We start from the raw sequence: 15,525 nt of genomic DNA on the forward strand, positions 1-15,525 counted from the left end.
AAAATTACTAAATTACTCGGTGTGTGATTAAGCTAAATTTATGTATCCAGTATAAACACAGACCAGTGGCCTGGAGTTCTGCAGCACTAGTCTGAAGCTGGAAGCCAGTGCTGGTTTGTTTTGCTCTAAATGACAAAGTGATAAACAGGCTAAAATTTACTTACCTAATGGTATTTAAATCATGACTGAGCTTTGTAGTCAAAAGCGTATGGAAGCCTTGAGGAAAAGTAGCCTAATAATTTGCCCACAGACATATAAAATTTTCAAATTGAGTTAGACAATAAGGCTACATCTACACTAGGCCAAAACTTCAAAATGGCCATTTCGAAGTTTACTAATGAAGCGCTGAAATACATATTCAGCACCTCATTAGAATGTGGGCGGCCACGGCACTTTGAAATTGCTGCAGCTCGCTGCCGTGCAGCTCATCCAGGCGGGGCTCCTTTTCAAAAGGAGCAACTTCGAAATCCCCTTATTCCTATCTGCTAGGTCCTATCTGCTGATAGGAATAAGGGGATTTCGAAGTTGCTGGGGTTCTTTTGAAAAGGAGCCCCGTCTGGACGAGCCGCGCGGTGGCGAGCCGCGGCAATTGCGAACTGCCACGGTCGCCTGCATTCTAATGAGGTGCTGAATATGTATTTCAGCGCTTCATTAGTAAACTTTGAAATGGCCATTTCAAAGATTTGGGCTAGTGTAGGCACGGCCTAAAGTTGTCCCAGTTTCTGGATGTGTGCTTATTTCTTAGGTAAAGTGAAATAAAACATTGTTGCTACTGTGATTGTCTTATGTAATTTCTCTGTATTGTCTTTATTCTGAATTGATTATTGTGCCTGTGTTTCATTTTGTTCAGACTCGCACTTGGTCTTATGCTCCATTCAGTTTGGTCTTTGCTTATTATGTATTAAAATGCCACTGCAACCACCAGTCTGAAAAAAACATGTAATGCTGTCTGTTGGTAAATAGGCTGTTTGTCTATGAATGTTTTGTTCCTTGTCTTCCTCCAAGTCAGTAGATAATGTCATGATGGAACCAGAAAGCATTTTCACTTGGGCCTTTAACACCGGCATAAAGTTCTGGACAGTGCTTTACTTCTTCCAGCTTGTTTTAATTAATTTGATTAAGTAAAACTTACATTCTATGTTTGTAGTGTTGTATGACAATGACAGTATTTCCAGTAACTGCGATATATCGTTCAAGGCTGGCAAGCCTGGTAGCTAAAAGGTTTTTTGATCATATACCTGTACTATTATTGTGGATTTGATACTGATGTGGAGTTTTAGATGCATTCACTGAGACAGCGACTTACTCATTTTCCACCTCCGACTTAATGCCAAGGTAAATTTATTTAGTGGATTTAAAGTTGTACTTTGCAATAATGAGCTTGTTCCTTTTCTTTCTTTGAGCCATTGTGTGACGCCAAAGCGCTGAAACATACGAATGTTAGAGACTGCACAGCTCGGGTAATCTGGCACTGATTTATTAAATGGCAGCTTCCAGCATACAGTTCTGACTTTTCAGTTGCATTGTCTATAAAGACACAAAAACCTTCAAATCTGTCATCTCCTAGGCAAGTTACCTTCAGACATAAGGAACAAGAGTTGTCTTTTGTTGCTGAGAGTTCTAGCATATCATTTTCTATTTCTTTGCAAAGCATCAAATCAGATCTCCTCCTTGAAGAATTTGACACTTCAGTTACCCTAGCAATTCAATTCATCACCAGATGTAATGTGCCCACTAATTTTTGTATCTTCATTTCTTCAGGGTGTCCTAATTAGGGCTGCATCATCCATTGGCTCAGTTTCTGTAGTTGATTCCAAATGAGTGACAGCCAAATTATGATGATTTTTAAACATTACCATTCGTGCTCTGACTTGAGGATAACCTAGCAGAAATGGTGAAATGCATCAACTACAGGTCTATTAATGAACCGATCAACAAGCCCTACCAAAACTGGTGTTCTTCTGGCTCCCTTTGTCTGTTGGATGCACGTTAAATTTTTAAGAGTAGTATTGATTCATTGGGGATCACAGAAGAAATGAATTGAATAATGAAATTTATATGTACTTATTTTTAGTTTTGTTGGCTCTAGAACCATTCCGATGTGTGTGTCGTGTGCCTGTCCTACTGAGGCAGAGTGATAGTCATGATTTTAGTTGCTAAACAACTCTTTGTAACTTTACTCTGGGGGAATTCTGTAAGACTGCACATCCACAAAAGATCTCCCTCCCCAGAAATATTTCTTTGCTTGCTAGCAGAAAATGGCTACAGTGCAAAGGAGAGCCACATGGGTGTGTACCATGGGCGTTGTTTTTTTTTTTTTTGGGGGGTTGCCTCTCCCAAGTAGGTGAGGCATGGGGTACACACAGGGGTTATGTGCTGCTAGGGCCCACGCTCCCATTTCTGCAAGTGCAGAGCTGCCCAGCTGAAGGAGGCTGCATCTGGCTCCATTGACTGCAGCATAACCCTGCTTTCTGGGTCCTAGTGCCAGTCATGCTCCCATGCTGTATAGTGGGAGCCTTCTTGTTTCTGTGCAACAGTAAGTGCCCACAGTGGAGAAAGAAGTGGGAGGAGAATGTGAGAGTGAAGGGAGGAGGATGGTGTAGGGGGATGAGATGACAAGGAAAAGGATATAGGGGAATTGTGGTGGGACGCAGGAGTCTGGCATGTGGCATCCACTGGCAGCAGCTGGGGCTCCCCGTTAAGCAGGGCCATCAAACCCTCACCCTGACAAGCTGTACTCCCCCTATATCCAGATCCCCACCTCCATATGCATTCCACACCAGACCCACCCAACCCACTGAGCCACAGCCACCTGCTTCTGAGCCCACAACCTATCATCATCGCTCCCCCAGCACCCAGATCCTCCCAGTGAGCCCCTTAAACCGAGCTCTGCCCTGGCGAGACCAACTACCTTCACCTGGGTCTCCTACAGAGCCCCATTGCCCCTGTATCTGGAATGCCCCATATGAGCCCCTGTGTGTCCAGACTGTCCCACCGAGAAGCCTCTCGCTCCACACCTGGATCCCCTTTCACTAAGGCCTTGTCTGAACTAGCATGGGCTGTTGACTCAGCTACACAAATAACATAGCTGAAATCACTGTACTTAGATTTGCTTAGCACGGTGTCTTTAATGTGGTAAGTTGAGAGATGATGCTCTCCTGTAAGCTCTGCTTACTCTTCTCGTTCTAGCGGAGAACTGGAGATGTCAGGGGAACACTGAGCGATCGATTTATTGCATCTAACCTAAACACAATAAATTGGCCCCTGGTGGATTGATCACTGTGCTTGGATCCAGTCTTTACTGAAGACATGCCCTAAGTCCCTCCACACTTGGATCCTGCTGGGCTGAGCGTGTCCACTCCCAGCTGGTGCAGAGGTCAGGGGCTTGGAATGTGTCTGGGGTAGGCCCAGATCTTGAACTGTGTTAGGTTGAGTGCAGCCTCACTGCCAGGTCCCTTCACAGGGGGAGAGGGAGCTGCACGGTAACCTCTCACTTCAGTGCAGTCAGTGGCCTGTGTGCCTGACTGCCATGCTGGAGCCACATTTATTTATTGACAACATTGCAGATTTTGAAAATATTGGGCATATAATTTTTATTTAGCACAAAATTCCTTTAGGAGTATAATACTGTAGTAGGTAACAAACTGGCTTACTCAGGGCACTGTAGAGCCAGCTGAAGCTGCTGGATATGGTTGTTCTTTTTCTATAGTACTATAATACTTTTCTCTTTAGCTGCGAAGAGCAATAGTGCTGGCACTAGTTCTCTGTTGCTATAGTGCATTTATGGCAATGGGGAAACAACTGCCCGTTTTTAAAATAGTTAGCGCTGAGAGAAATAGAATTGCACAGTTTAGAAGCCCTGATTGGAGACAATCTTCCAATATTTCGATTTACACTCGTAAGCATAACCTTCTCCCTGCACCTCCTTTTAAGTTGCTTGAATGAATATATTCCACTGTATATGTGCATTTATCTTTTTTAAATATTCACATCTGTCCCTTGTGAGAATGCAGACCATTGGATAATTTCTTCCAAGCCTTTCCTAACATCTTTGGGAAGAATTCTTTTATTTTTGTAAGTGTATTTTTTAAGGAAGAAAACACTTGTATTGTCACCTAAGAGTCTGACTCATAAGTTAAATATCCACAGTTATTGGAATGGAGTCACAACTATATTTAAAAAAAAAATTCACAAGGCTGAGAGCACTTGTAAGTAACATAAAGGTAAAAATAGCAGATGCCAAGACACTGTAACTGCTGTAAGGTCATATTGTCTCCAATGCATTTTTTTTGTAAAGGACAGCTTACTTCTGTCATGTCCTGTATCTAGTCACATTCCTCTTCCCAACCTGACTTCCTTTTGAATGTAGTATTTTTTTTCTGTTATTTGTATCATTGCTCTGTTATCAAGAGAGAAAGAAAACAAGTCACCCACAGTAAGTGTTAGCATAAGTATGGTTTAAGAATGTGAGCAAGATGACTGATGGGCGCAAAACACCAATGTACAAGCAAGTCCTGAGTTCTGATAATTTTGTGGCTACTTCTTATTGAACTTGTACACAAATCACACTGAGAGGTTTTTTTGTTTAAAGTGGGGCAAGAATAGCATGTTCTGGTGCTTTGTATCTTCCAGGTCAGCTGAGAATGGCATAGATACTGCCCAAAACTTTATTAAATCCATCCCCACTCTGTTATTGTAACATGTATGTTCAGACTGACTCTATATCATGGGAGTACCATATGTTGCTTAATGTTAGAGGAAGACTTTAGGTTAACGGCACTTTATTATGCTTGGCATTCCAAGTGTGGGGTTTTATTAACATTGTTTAAAAATAGAGCAAATGCTTTTTAGAAATATAAAACTGGCTTTGTAGACATTGCTGTAACATTTCGTGATTTCATTTCAACAGGTTACTTGAAGTTCGCGGGCGGCTTTATGAACTCTTAACCCACTGCATTCCTCCCGAGATAATAATGAAGGTAATTTAATTCCTCAGCACTTACTGTGTACATGTCAGCTAGAACTAGGAGAATCCAAACTTGAGACAAAAATTATTTTTTTTAAAAAAAGAGCGAGGAACAGGTAATGATAATCTAGTACATGCTTAATGTTCAGTTTTCCAGATCTCCAAAGGGACTGCTTAAGTGCTGAAAGTTAAGCATGTGCAGAAGTGTTTGCAAGGACCCGGGGTAGGAAATTTGTTTTCTTCTTTGTTTTGGGAAAAAAACCTAGTTCCTGGCTCAACTTTAATCAACATAATTTAACACTGACAATAAGGTCCACTTGTTATGAAGATTCAGCAGATTGTGTGTGAACCAGAAGTCTTAGCTATGCTGTCTAGTTGAAATCCTTTTATTTAAATAAGTGTTTTTAGTTGCATAATGTCTGTGTGCCAAAGCCAGTGACAGCTGGGTTGTCTTTGGGTATGTCTGCACTTGGGAATGAAGTCGAATTTGTTAAAGTGGATTTTTTTAACATGAGATTTTATAAAGTCGTGGGTGCCTGAATTCAACTGTGGTAGCAATGCATTGTGGGCACTGTCTCACAGCTCCTGCAGCCCTGTTGGATTTTGGAATTTTGTGCTGGTTTCTTATGGGGAAAAAAAGTTGCCGCAAATGGTTCTGGGTTTCTGATATCATCCCAGAATGCATTTTCCTCACCTTCCCTTTCCAGCTGTAAAAAACGGCATTTTTGCGTGTTTTTGTCTTAACTACCAGCTGCCATTACAGACACTAACGTGGATCCTGATACACTCCAAAGTTTGATGCAGTGTTTTGTGCTCAGTTCCCACACTGCGATGCAGTATGTTCTGAACATAATGCCTATGCAGTATGAGGTCATTGTTTCTGGGGGTCTGGATGGACATAAATCTCTGGAGAGAAGAACCATGGAGTTTCTGGCAGTACTGGAGTCATTGTACAGCGTGGGGCACAGGTTCTGGAGCTGCGAAACTAGCACAGACTGGTGGGATCACATTGTTTTGCAGTCATGGGATAACTAGCAGTGGCTGAGAACAGGCCATTTTCAATGAACTTTGTGAACTGCTGTCTTTTGCCCTGAAGCGCAGCAGTACCACAATGAAACCTGCTTTGACAGTCAAGAAACACATGGAAATTGCTCTTCGGATGTTTGCAATGCCAGACAGCTACAATTTGGTGTGCGCAAATCTGTGGTGGGGGCTGTTGTTGTACAGGTAGCCACAGCAATCAACATGCTTCTCCTGCAGAAGACAGTGACTTTGGGGAATGTGCAGGAGATATAGTGGACAGACTTGCTGCCATGGGGTTCCCTAGCTGTGGTGGGGCCACATATGAGATGCACACCCCCATCCTGGCACTGGACCACCAGGCCTCTGTTAGCCGATGGTCAGGTAAGATACCACCTACACCCTTATTTTCATCCGAGTCTTTAACTGCTAGGACAGACAGCCCGTTTGCAGCGGGCAGTCCAGGCAGGCTGACAGATGCCCCGAGGTCCTAACACCCGAGTCTTTAACTGCTATGACAGGAAAAGTTCCTTCGCAGTGGGCAGCCAGGACAGGCTGATGGGTGCCCCAACGGTTATACTGAGAGCTTCCCACACCCGAGTCTTTAACTGCTAGGATGAGAAAGTCCCTTTGCAGCGGGCAGCCGGGGTGGCTGACGGGTGCCCCAGAGAGTCTGTCCTGTGGAGGCAGCAAGACTCAGCGCTCAGCTCTCAGTGCTATCTCTTACCAATGACCAGGCTAATTACAGCTGAAAAGCAGCTGGGTTCTTTGTTTTGTGTTGGGCTTGCACAGTAACAGGGAGAGTCAGGTTACAGCTTAACCAGTTACTTATTTATTGACTAAGGGGACTTAACTCTTATGGTTACAAGATTACAAGATATACACTTTGTTGCAAACTTACAAGATTTATACTTTGTTACAAAGATTACAAGGTTTACACTTTGTTCTTTAGTTGTCAATAGCTAGCATGTAACAATTCATAGATCTATTATTGAATGTGCACAAAGAAAGCAAAAGGAAAGCAATACACTTCACAGGCCTTATTCTTACCCCTGCATTACCAGCGTGGCGTGGCCAGCGTTTCACCCAGTCTCTCAGGAAGAAGCAATAAATAACGAGGATCTCGGGAGGCAACGACCCTCCTGACTGGCAGGTAGAGGTAATTGGAGCTCAATTAGAAGGGCTCCTGGACCCTTACTTTGTACCCATTGGGTCACATAGGCTTCTTCCTTATCCAAAAGGGTGCCAATTGAATTAACTCGTCTCAAGACACTGGTTTTCACAGGGCTGGTTCACACCTGTGGGGTGGAGATAATTTTAGGGCATTCTTTCTTTATGGGCCGGAGATTTTTCCTCCGTCTGGGACGTTTGCATAGGCGAGAATCAACTGATGATAATTAGCCAAGGGCAGTCCGAGGCCCGGCTGTTTATTAGCCCATTGTCTCTTGTTGCAGCTCCGGAGCATCAAAAAGACTGTGGCTGTGATAAGCACATCTGCGCTCTCGGGCATTCCAGGGCTGAGCTGTTTCTTTTTAACCCTTTGGTGCTCTGAAGCACCCAGGAGAGACAAGATGGAGTAGAGAAAAGGTGGGGTTCTGTCTGGCTACAGCCTCAGAGCACATTAACTGCAAGGGGTACTTCTCTATCATGTTGCAGGCGTTGGTGGATCACAAAGGTCGTTTCACCGACATCAAGGTGGATTAGTCAGGATGGGTGCGTGACGCACAAATCTTTAGGAATTCTGGTCTTTTTAGAAGGCTCCAGAATGGTAATTTCTTCCCAGACCAGAAAATTAACATTGAGGGTGTGGAAGTGCCCATAGTGATTTTGAGTGACCCTACTTACCCCTTGTTTCCTTGGCGTGTGAAGCCCTACACAGGACTCTGGATTCCAGTAAAGAACTCTTTAACTACAGACTGAGCAGGTGCAGAATGGTGATACAATATAACACTGAAAAGCCAGGTTCAAGTGCCTTCTGACCCGCTTAGACCTCAATGGAGAAAACACTACCCTTGTCAATGGGGCCTGCTGTATGCTTCATAACATTTGTGTGGTATGGGGGAAAGTTTCATGCCTGTCGGGCGGGCGGGTGCTGAGGCAGAGGTCCTAGCAAGAAATTATCAGCAGCTGGCCCCAAGGGAAAACAGGAAAGCCCAGAAAGAGGCACTGAAAATCAGGGAAGTCTTGAAAACCAAACTTGTGAATGAGCATGAAGGGCATTAACTGGCAACCCACCCCCAACTGTACTGTTTCCTTGCCCTTCATGGAACTGTCGATCAACCATGAGACAACCATCACCACCCATCCACCCCAAAGAATATTAACCAATAAACGAAACTCTTTTTCCAATAAATAATGTTTTTATTTAGGGGGCACTAATAGAAGAGTGGGGGGTAAATAGAAAAATAAAAGGATAATAAGGTCATAGACACAGGCTAGCTTTCTGGTGCATGTTGATTTTATGGGGCTATGAAGCATGGCTCTCCATGGTCCCTCCCCATTCTGGGCTCCCAACAAGAGGAGGGTGCTGAATGTGTGGAGTGATGAGGCTTGGAAGTGGGGGTGGGCATCAATTGGATGGTGGATGCAGAGCCAGGAACTGGGGAGTGGAATGACCTGGGTTGAGGGCGGTCTCAAATGATGATGCCTGGAGTTGCTGGGGGATACAGTGCCTGTCCAGGGCAGGAGAATGAATGGGGTAGGGGTGGCATGTATCGGTGGTGCCTGGATATGCCTCTGAAAAGAGAAGGTAATGTGTACAGATAGGGGAGCATGTAATGTGGCATTTGTTGGCAGGTGGGGATGCATAGTTTGTTCTTTATCAAGCACAGCTTCAGTTAATGCAAAGTTTGCTGACTGATTTCTCTATCAGCAAATTAATTAATTGTCTGCTTGCCCATAAAGGACATAAATGAGTCATGCTTTCGTTCTTGAGAATCCTTTTTTTTCCCTCCTCCAGTCAGAGAGCTCTGATTTCTCATTTGTGACTCCATCAGAATAATTTTCCAACAATTCATTCCAGGTCTTCTTCTTCCTTCACATTTGATGCAGCCTCTTACCTGCTGGACTGGGCCTCTTTGTCTTTTACCAGGGTCATTTGCTGATAAAACAAATTTAGAAATATTAATATCATTAGCAATAGCAACACATTTATCTTTACTTGGAACAATGACCATAGTGACAGAAAGAATGGCTCTCTGTCTCTATGGAAGAATATATTGCAACTCCAAGGTCACTCTGGTTATTTTTAAGACTGAAGAATGCATGCTTCCTTGCAGAATGGTTTCACCTCTTCTACGGCAGAAGTTTACCCACAACACTATGGTAAGCTATTCTTGGGCCATGTGGGAAAAAATTTCCTAAAGCAATGCTGTGGGGTGGGAAGCAGGAGGGGATGTACCATGTCCCAGGCATGCAGGCCCATGGGGGAGTGGGTGGCTGTATTCTTAAAGCACACTGGCCTGGGAGGCAATATGGGTTGCCTGGAGCATATGCTGCTTAAAGCAGTGGCTACTCCAGGGGTTAAAAAAATCATTAAAACTTACTGAGGGCGTGCATATGAACCATGGGATGGTCCAATCACCCCCTGGCCCTCTGTGTGTCGGGAGGAAAGAGGGGGCTCTGACAAGTGTATAATTGCTGGCTGGTCCAGGAGCGGGTGGCTGTCTGGAGTGGTTGCTGCTTACAAGCAGCGCCTGGATTTTAAAGCAGCTGCTCCAAGAGATGCATGAGTTCTGCCCTGCAGTGGGTAGGTCACAGGCAAAAAATCATTAGTGACTCACAAAACTTCCTGTATGTTTGCCAAATGAAACACCAGTCACATTACACTAACAGAAAGGGATAAGGAGAGATTGCTCATTTTGTCTGGGTACCATTTTGGAAAATTTGAAAGAATACTCTACGGGCCCGTGCTTCCATATCATTTGGCTTGACATAGTAAGGTGTCTTACCTTGGAAGCAGGAACAAGTCAGGTCTCCCCAAAAACCTTGTGAGGAGAATCCAAAAGTGCCTATCTGTGACCTTCAGTGAGGTGTCCAAAAGGGATCAGCGCTCAATCTCCAGACATATTAATAAGCTGTTCTAAGGAAAAGGGGCGTAGACCTTTCACCCCACGATTGCAACATACTGTTATCAGTAGAAAAAAGGTGCACTTACCAGAAGTGCTCTCTCTAGGATCCAGGCTGGCCTCTGAAGCTGCCTTCTGAGTTCAGGGGACGGGAGCCATGGCCTCCAGCTTGATAAACAGCTCCTGACTTTCAGGATCTAATTCTACAATGTAATGGACTTCACTGTCATCCACCCTTTCCACATCAGGATGCGCTTCATTATCCTCCCCCGGCACACAGGAGTCAATGTGATTTTTGGGGAAAGAGGTTGTATCTGTCCCCAGAATAGCGTGAAGCTCCTCATAGTTTCAGCAATTCTGGAGAGACGCTCCAGACCAACCGTTGGCTATCTTCCATTTCCGGTAGATCTGCCTCAGTTCCTTGATCTTAACGTGGTACTGCTGAGTGTCCCTGCTATACACTTTCTTACTGATGCCTCATGAAATTTTTGCGTAAATATCATCATTCCTTTTGCTGGATTTGAGCTGGATGAAAATAGCTTCTTTGACCCACACTGAAATGAGGTCCAAGGTCTTCTGATGGCTCCATGCTGGGGTCCTTTTGTGATCCTGGGAAGTTATGGCTACAAGCTGTCCTAGGTGTGCTGCAGAGATGTGATCCACAGGTCTGTGTCTGCTAACCAGACTGGCCAGAGAGGAAAGAAAATCTAATCAAAATTCCTGGGCTGACGACCACCGCTTCCAGCTCACCTGGAGAGCAATGGAGATGGAGAGATGACACCTCAAGGGGCATTGTGGGACAGTTTAAATGCTAATAAAATCAATAACGTGGCCGTCTCCACTTGTATCGTTTGACCTTGCAAATTCGACTTCTCGAGTTACTTTGGGGGGGGAGTCAGCATTACAAAAGAAGGCATTGGAGCCCCTTAAAATTGACCTATTGAGCGCTGGGGTGTAGACAGGTAGTTTATAAAATCGAATTTAGACCATTCAGTTTGACTTAATCTCCTAGTGTAGACCAAGCCTTTGTTTGACTGATTTACGCCGTCCTCAATACTTGGTTATGTAGGTTTAAAGCTGGACTAATTCAGAATGCTTAGCGTCTCCTTAGTTTACAAAAAGACCTACATTTTGCTCAGTTGCACACAACAAATTCAGGCCTCTTCCGGTAACTGCATGCTAGAAGGTCTCCCTGGGGTTTTTGAATTGTTGGTTTCTGATAGGGTGTTGATTATGGAGTGTAACTGGGGAAGCTCCATAATTCAGTGATATTGCCACAGCACTTTAGAAGTGGCAACCACCAGTTCACAACAGAGATTGAAGGGTCAGCATTGGAAACACTTGGAGAATAGTGTCCTGGCCTGTAAGGTACATAGATAGTTGCCTAAATAGCATAGGTGAAATACAGAAGAGGGAGGCCAGGGCATTATTTTTTGGGAAAGAGGGAGGTAAAATGTTATTAAAACAAGATCATTCTTTAAGAGCCAACAACATGCTTAGAGCTGAGTAAACAGTGGAAAACATGGTCCCTGCTTCCAAAGAGCGAGTGCTTTTTTGTAGGATTCAATGGTATTGGAAAGCCTGGTGAAGGAAGTGTGGTATTTTAAGGGAGGGGCTGTGGTTCAAGCATGCAAGTTGCCATGGGGGAGAGAGCCAAGTGGGGCAACCAGGCAGGAGGTGTGGATTGTTGGCAATATGAAAGGATACAGGAAGAAATGAGGGGAGAGCTGAGATTAAAGATAACATTGAGAAAATGTAATGGCATTAACCTCTACCTACATTGACAAAACACAGCTCTTATTAAATTAACATAAAGTCCTTGGTATGTCAGCTAACATGTTTCTGAGATACTCATTCAGTATTGCTTTTCCTGTCCATTTTGCCCCACCATGAACTGATCCCACTGACAGCTTGCATTGTCTTGCTGTACAAATGCTCCCTATCTTAAAGATAAATTCAAATACCTGTTACTAATGCCCAATTTATAGTTTTGAAAACACTCAAATTTGGCAAAGTGTCCTTAAACACTTGGCTAACTTTATACTTTTCATATGCAGCGTAGTTGTAGCTAAATTGGTGCTAACACACCTGGTCTCTTACACCTTTTATTGCATTAGAGTTGTTTCTGAAATAGTTTTATCCCCTTCTCAAATAGAAAACATTTTAATATCAAGAACTTTACCATTTCTGTAGAATTATATTGCACCAATCTCTTTTGTGTGTGTGTGTGTGTGTGTTAAAATAAATCATACTACTGGGATGAGCTCATTTACATGCATTCCTAATGAATGCCATTGAGAGTGTGCTTCCCTTCTCACATGAAGACTCTTCAAGGCTATCTGCTTATTTGAAGTTCCCAGTGACATCAGGAAGGGTGGTGCACAGTCAGTTTGTGAATCTGTAGTACTTAGTGAGACAGAAGTTGTTCAGTTGCGCCATTGCCACCTGATGGTGCAGAATGAAGAATTCATTCTCAGAGAGGTTTCTGATAAAACAGTGTTCCACAAGTTCAAAGGTGGTTGGATAGATGATGTGATAGTTCTTGAACACCACTCTGCTGGATCCCTGAATGAATTGATGATGATCTGTGCTCGGCTATTTCTAGGGTAATGACAGTGTTGATTAATAGTATAGCCAATTAATTGTGGTTACAACTGTGGTTTGATATTAAAAATATTCAGAGTCAAATAACCAAGTTCTGATAATTTGACTTAAAACAGTGTGGAAACTAGAAAGAATTAGTTAATACACGCCCAGTCTTGCTGAGAAATAGGTTTTTGCAACGTTTTAGAAAAGCATAGATGCATATGCGTGCAACAGCGTGTTCATTTCATTTTATGAGGAAGACGTACACAAAATACACCTTCACATTACCTGGTTATGTGGCTGTTCACAAGCTAAAACCATCTCTATCATCTGTGAGGCACTGCCAAATCCATGGGCCGTTTGTCAGTTTATGGGATTTTAAAAAGCCTGATTCCACGCTTTCAGGTATTTTAAGTCTTGACTTTCACAGTGTTGTATCCGTGCAGATCCAAATGGAAAAAGAGGCAGTAGGGGTGTTCCAAGGTTATTGTAAGAGGGTTGCAGTATTGCCACCTGTACTTCTGCACAGCTGCTGATGGCAATGCTGCCTTCTGAGCTGAGCTCCCAGCCAGCAGTTGTGGAACATTCCTGGAGATGGATCACACCTGAGCTTGGGAGCAGCCCCTGAACAGGAAGAGGAAATCCAGTCCCTCCCCAGCCCAGCTAGGACTAGCAGTTGGAGACTGGTGAACAGTAAGAGACCCCAGCCCTGCCCTAGACTAGGTAAATTTCACACACAAAACCAGATTTCACATGGGAGATCTGGTTTCAAGGTTCGTGTCGTTTTTCATGGCAGTGAATTTGTTGGGGCCACAATCATCAGATTCCATCCATAAGATTAAACTTTTTTCTGATACCCTGGTTACCTCTCTCTTTTTTTTTAATAGCTATTACATTTTAGATACAAACAGGAATGAAGGCATTTCGTCACTTGTGGAACACATGCAGCCTGCTCAGGCTCCAGCTGCAGTCTTTGGATGGATCCCTTATCGTCCCCCTCCCCCTTGTGCACTGAGTTACTGGACTCCTGCACTTCCTGCTCTTCCCCATCCTTCCCTGCACTTTCAAAGCACCGCAAATTGGCTGATTCACACTCTGTCCCTGCTCTTGCCACGCCGTCCCAGAGCTGGAATGCTGCCAATCAGCAGTTGTTCGTGGCTGCTCAAGTTCTGGGAAGGAGGGGCAGGAGTGGGGTGGAGTGCAAATCAGGTAATTTGTGGCACTCTGAAAGTGCTGGGAGGAAGAGAGCGAAATAGGAAGTGTGGGACTCCGGTGCCCCAGTATGTGAGAGGCGTATGGCGGCAGGGGACAGATGGGAGTCCGCAGGCTGCAAGTGGAACCCCAGTGGACTGTGGGCCACTGTGCCCCACTGGGATGGAGGGCCACTCATGTGGCCGTAATTCTTCTTGTTTGCCCATTGCTGCACTTCATGAACTTGCATTGAAGGCAGAGCACTAATATATCTTGTATTTTATAGGTGTCCTATTTTGCAGTGTCACAATGGACTTCAGCTTTGCAAAGTGTTGTGGGATGCTTGACCTGCATGAACAGAAATTTTGGGAAAAGCATAATGCATCCAGTTAACATAACTTCCCAAGACCTATGCATACACTCTGTATACTACCAATGAGTGCACTATACCTAATAATAGTAGCCGCTGTGCTATCCTACTTTTGAAATATTTCATCCTTTTAAACCTGCAATATTCCTCTTTTAGGGCCTTTTGTCGGAACTTCTAAATAACTGTGATGGACAACTGAAAGGAGAGGTTGCACACATGGCAGCCTTCTATGAGCACCGACTGCAACTGGGCAGCAAAGCCATTTATCATCTGGAAGCATTTGTGGCAAAGTTTATGGCACTTTATAAGAAGTTCATGGAGGATGGACTGGAAGACATGATGTTCTAAGATACCACTGAACTTATAAAAAATGTGTGTTACAACATTGACAGTTCTGCTAATAATATAGTCTGCTTCTCTGTGACTTAAGTTGTACAAGTTATAGGTCAAAGTCAAATAAATTCTTACTATGTTATGATCATTGCATTTGGTAATAATAGCCAAATAAGAGCAGAAATTTCTTTATTCTGAACATCGTCTTCAAGGCTGACTGGTCATCCTTAGCTAATAAGAGAGCAAATAAGCTTTCCAGAAGGATAGTTATACATTTTGGGGATATCTGACATTGTATTCTAACCTCAGCAGTGTTCAGCCTGTGCTCCATTTGTCTGGTATATAATTCCTGTGTCCTCTGTATTTGCTTTTTAAAGACAGGAGTCCTATGTAGATTGTATATGAGTTTCAGATCCTTCAAGGTATAAAAATGCTGTGAATATCCTGTACAAAACAGCTGCTTGGCTATTTCTACTTGGATATTCTGATTCTATACAGCCATATGCAAGGGCACAATATGTACAGGTTTTACCTTCTTGTTGCTTTTGGTTTAACTTTCAAATACTATGTATGAAATCTATTGGTAAAGTAGCTGCTGTTCCTAAAGGAAACACATTACACACTGCAACTCTTCCATTACAGTCACTGAACATCTGTCCAAATAAACTAGCAGAATGGAAGTGACTAAGGAGGGTATTAAATTACACTTTCTTATCCCTTTAGAGTCACATAAAAAACAGTCATCCACCTTCTTTTGTAACTGGTGTTCTTTAAAATGTGTTGCTCAAGTCCATTTCATTCTAGTGTGCCTGCACCCATAAGTGTGGTGGTTGGATATTTTTGCTTTAGCGGTATTCAGAGGGCCAGCTGTGGTGCTCCCTTGAGTGCTGGTCGTCCTCTACGCACTCAGGGTCATTTTACCACATGTGGTGGTAGAGTGCCTTTGTACAGCAAGGGCTAGCAGGTTCATCTCTGACTTCCAGCCCTACAGC

At 43.7% G+C, this 15,525-nt stretch overlaps 1 protein-coding gene across 3 annotated transcripts in view; it reads left to right on the top strand.

Annotated features, from left to right (window-relative positions):
* The window catches only part of RFC3 (replication factor C subunit 3), a 29,719-nt gene extending 14,563 nt beyond the window's left edge, over positions 1-15,156 (top strand). Inside the window, exons 8-10 of one of the 3 annotated variants that reach the window (XM_074986497.1) lie at positions 4,910-4,979; positions 9,265-9,310; positions 14,357-14,516. In XM_074986497.1, the coding sequence (XP_074842598.1) occupies positions 4,910-4,979; positions 9,265-9,310; positions 14,357-14,382 (142 nt within the window). In that variant the 3' untranslated portion in view covers positions 14,383-14,516. Of the gene's footprint in view, positions 1-4,909; positions 4,980-9,264; positions 9,311-10,459; positions 10,568-14,356 lie in introns of those variants that run through there. The other 2 variants (XM_074986492.1, XM_074986486.1) reach the window with 2 other exon arrangements.
* The last annotated feature ends 369 nt before the right edge of the window (positions 15,157-15,525 follow it).

The sequence above is a fragment of the Carettochelys insculpta genome, chromosome 1, assembly GCF_033958435.1.
Source record: "Carettochelys insculpta isolate YL-2023 chromosome 1, ASM3395843v1, whole genome shotgun sequence".
NCBI classification, from domain to species: Eukaryota; Metazoa; Chordata; order Testudines; family Carettochelyidae; genus Carettochelys; species Carettochelys insculpta.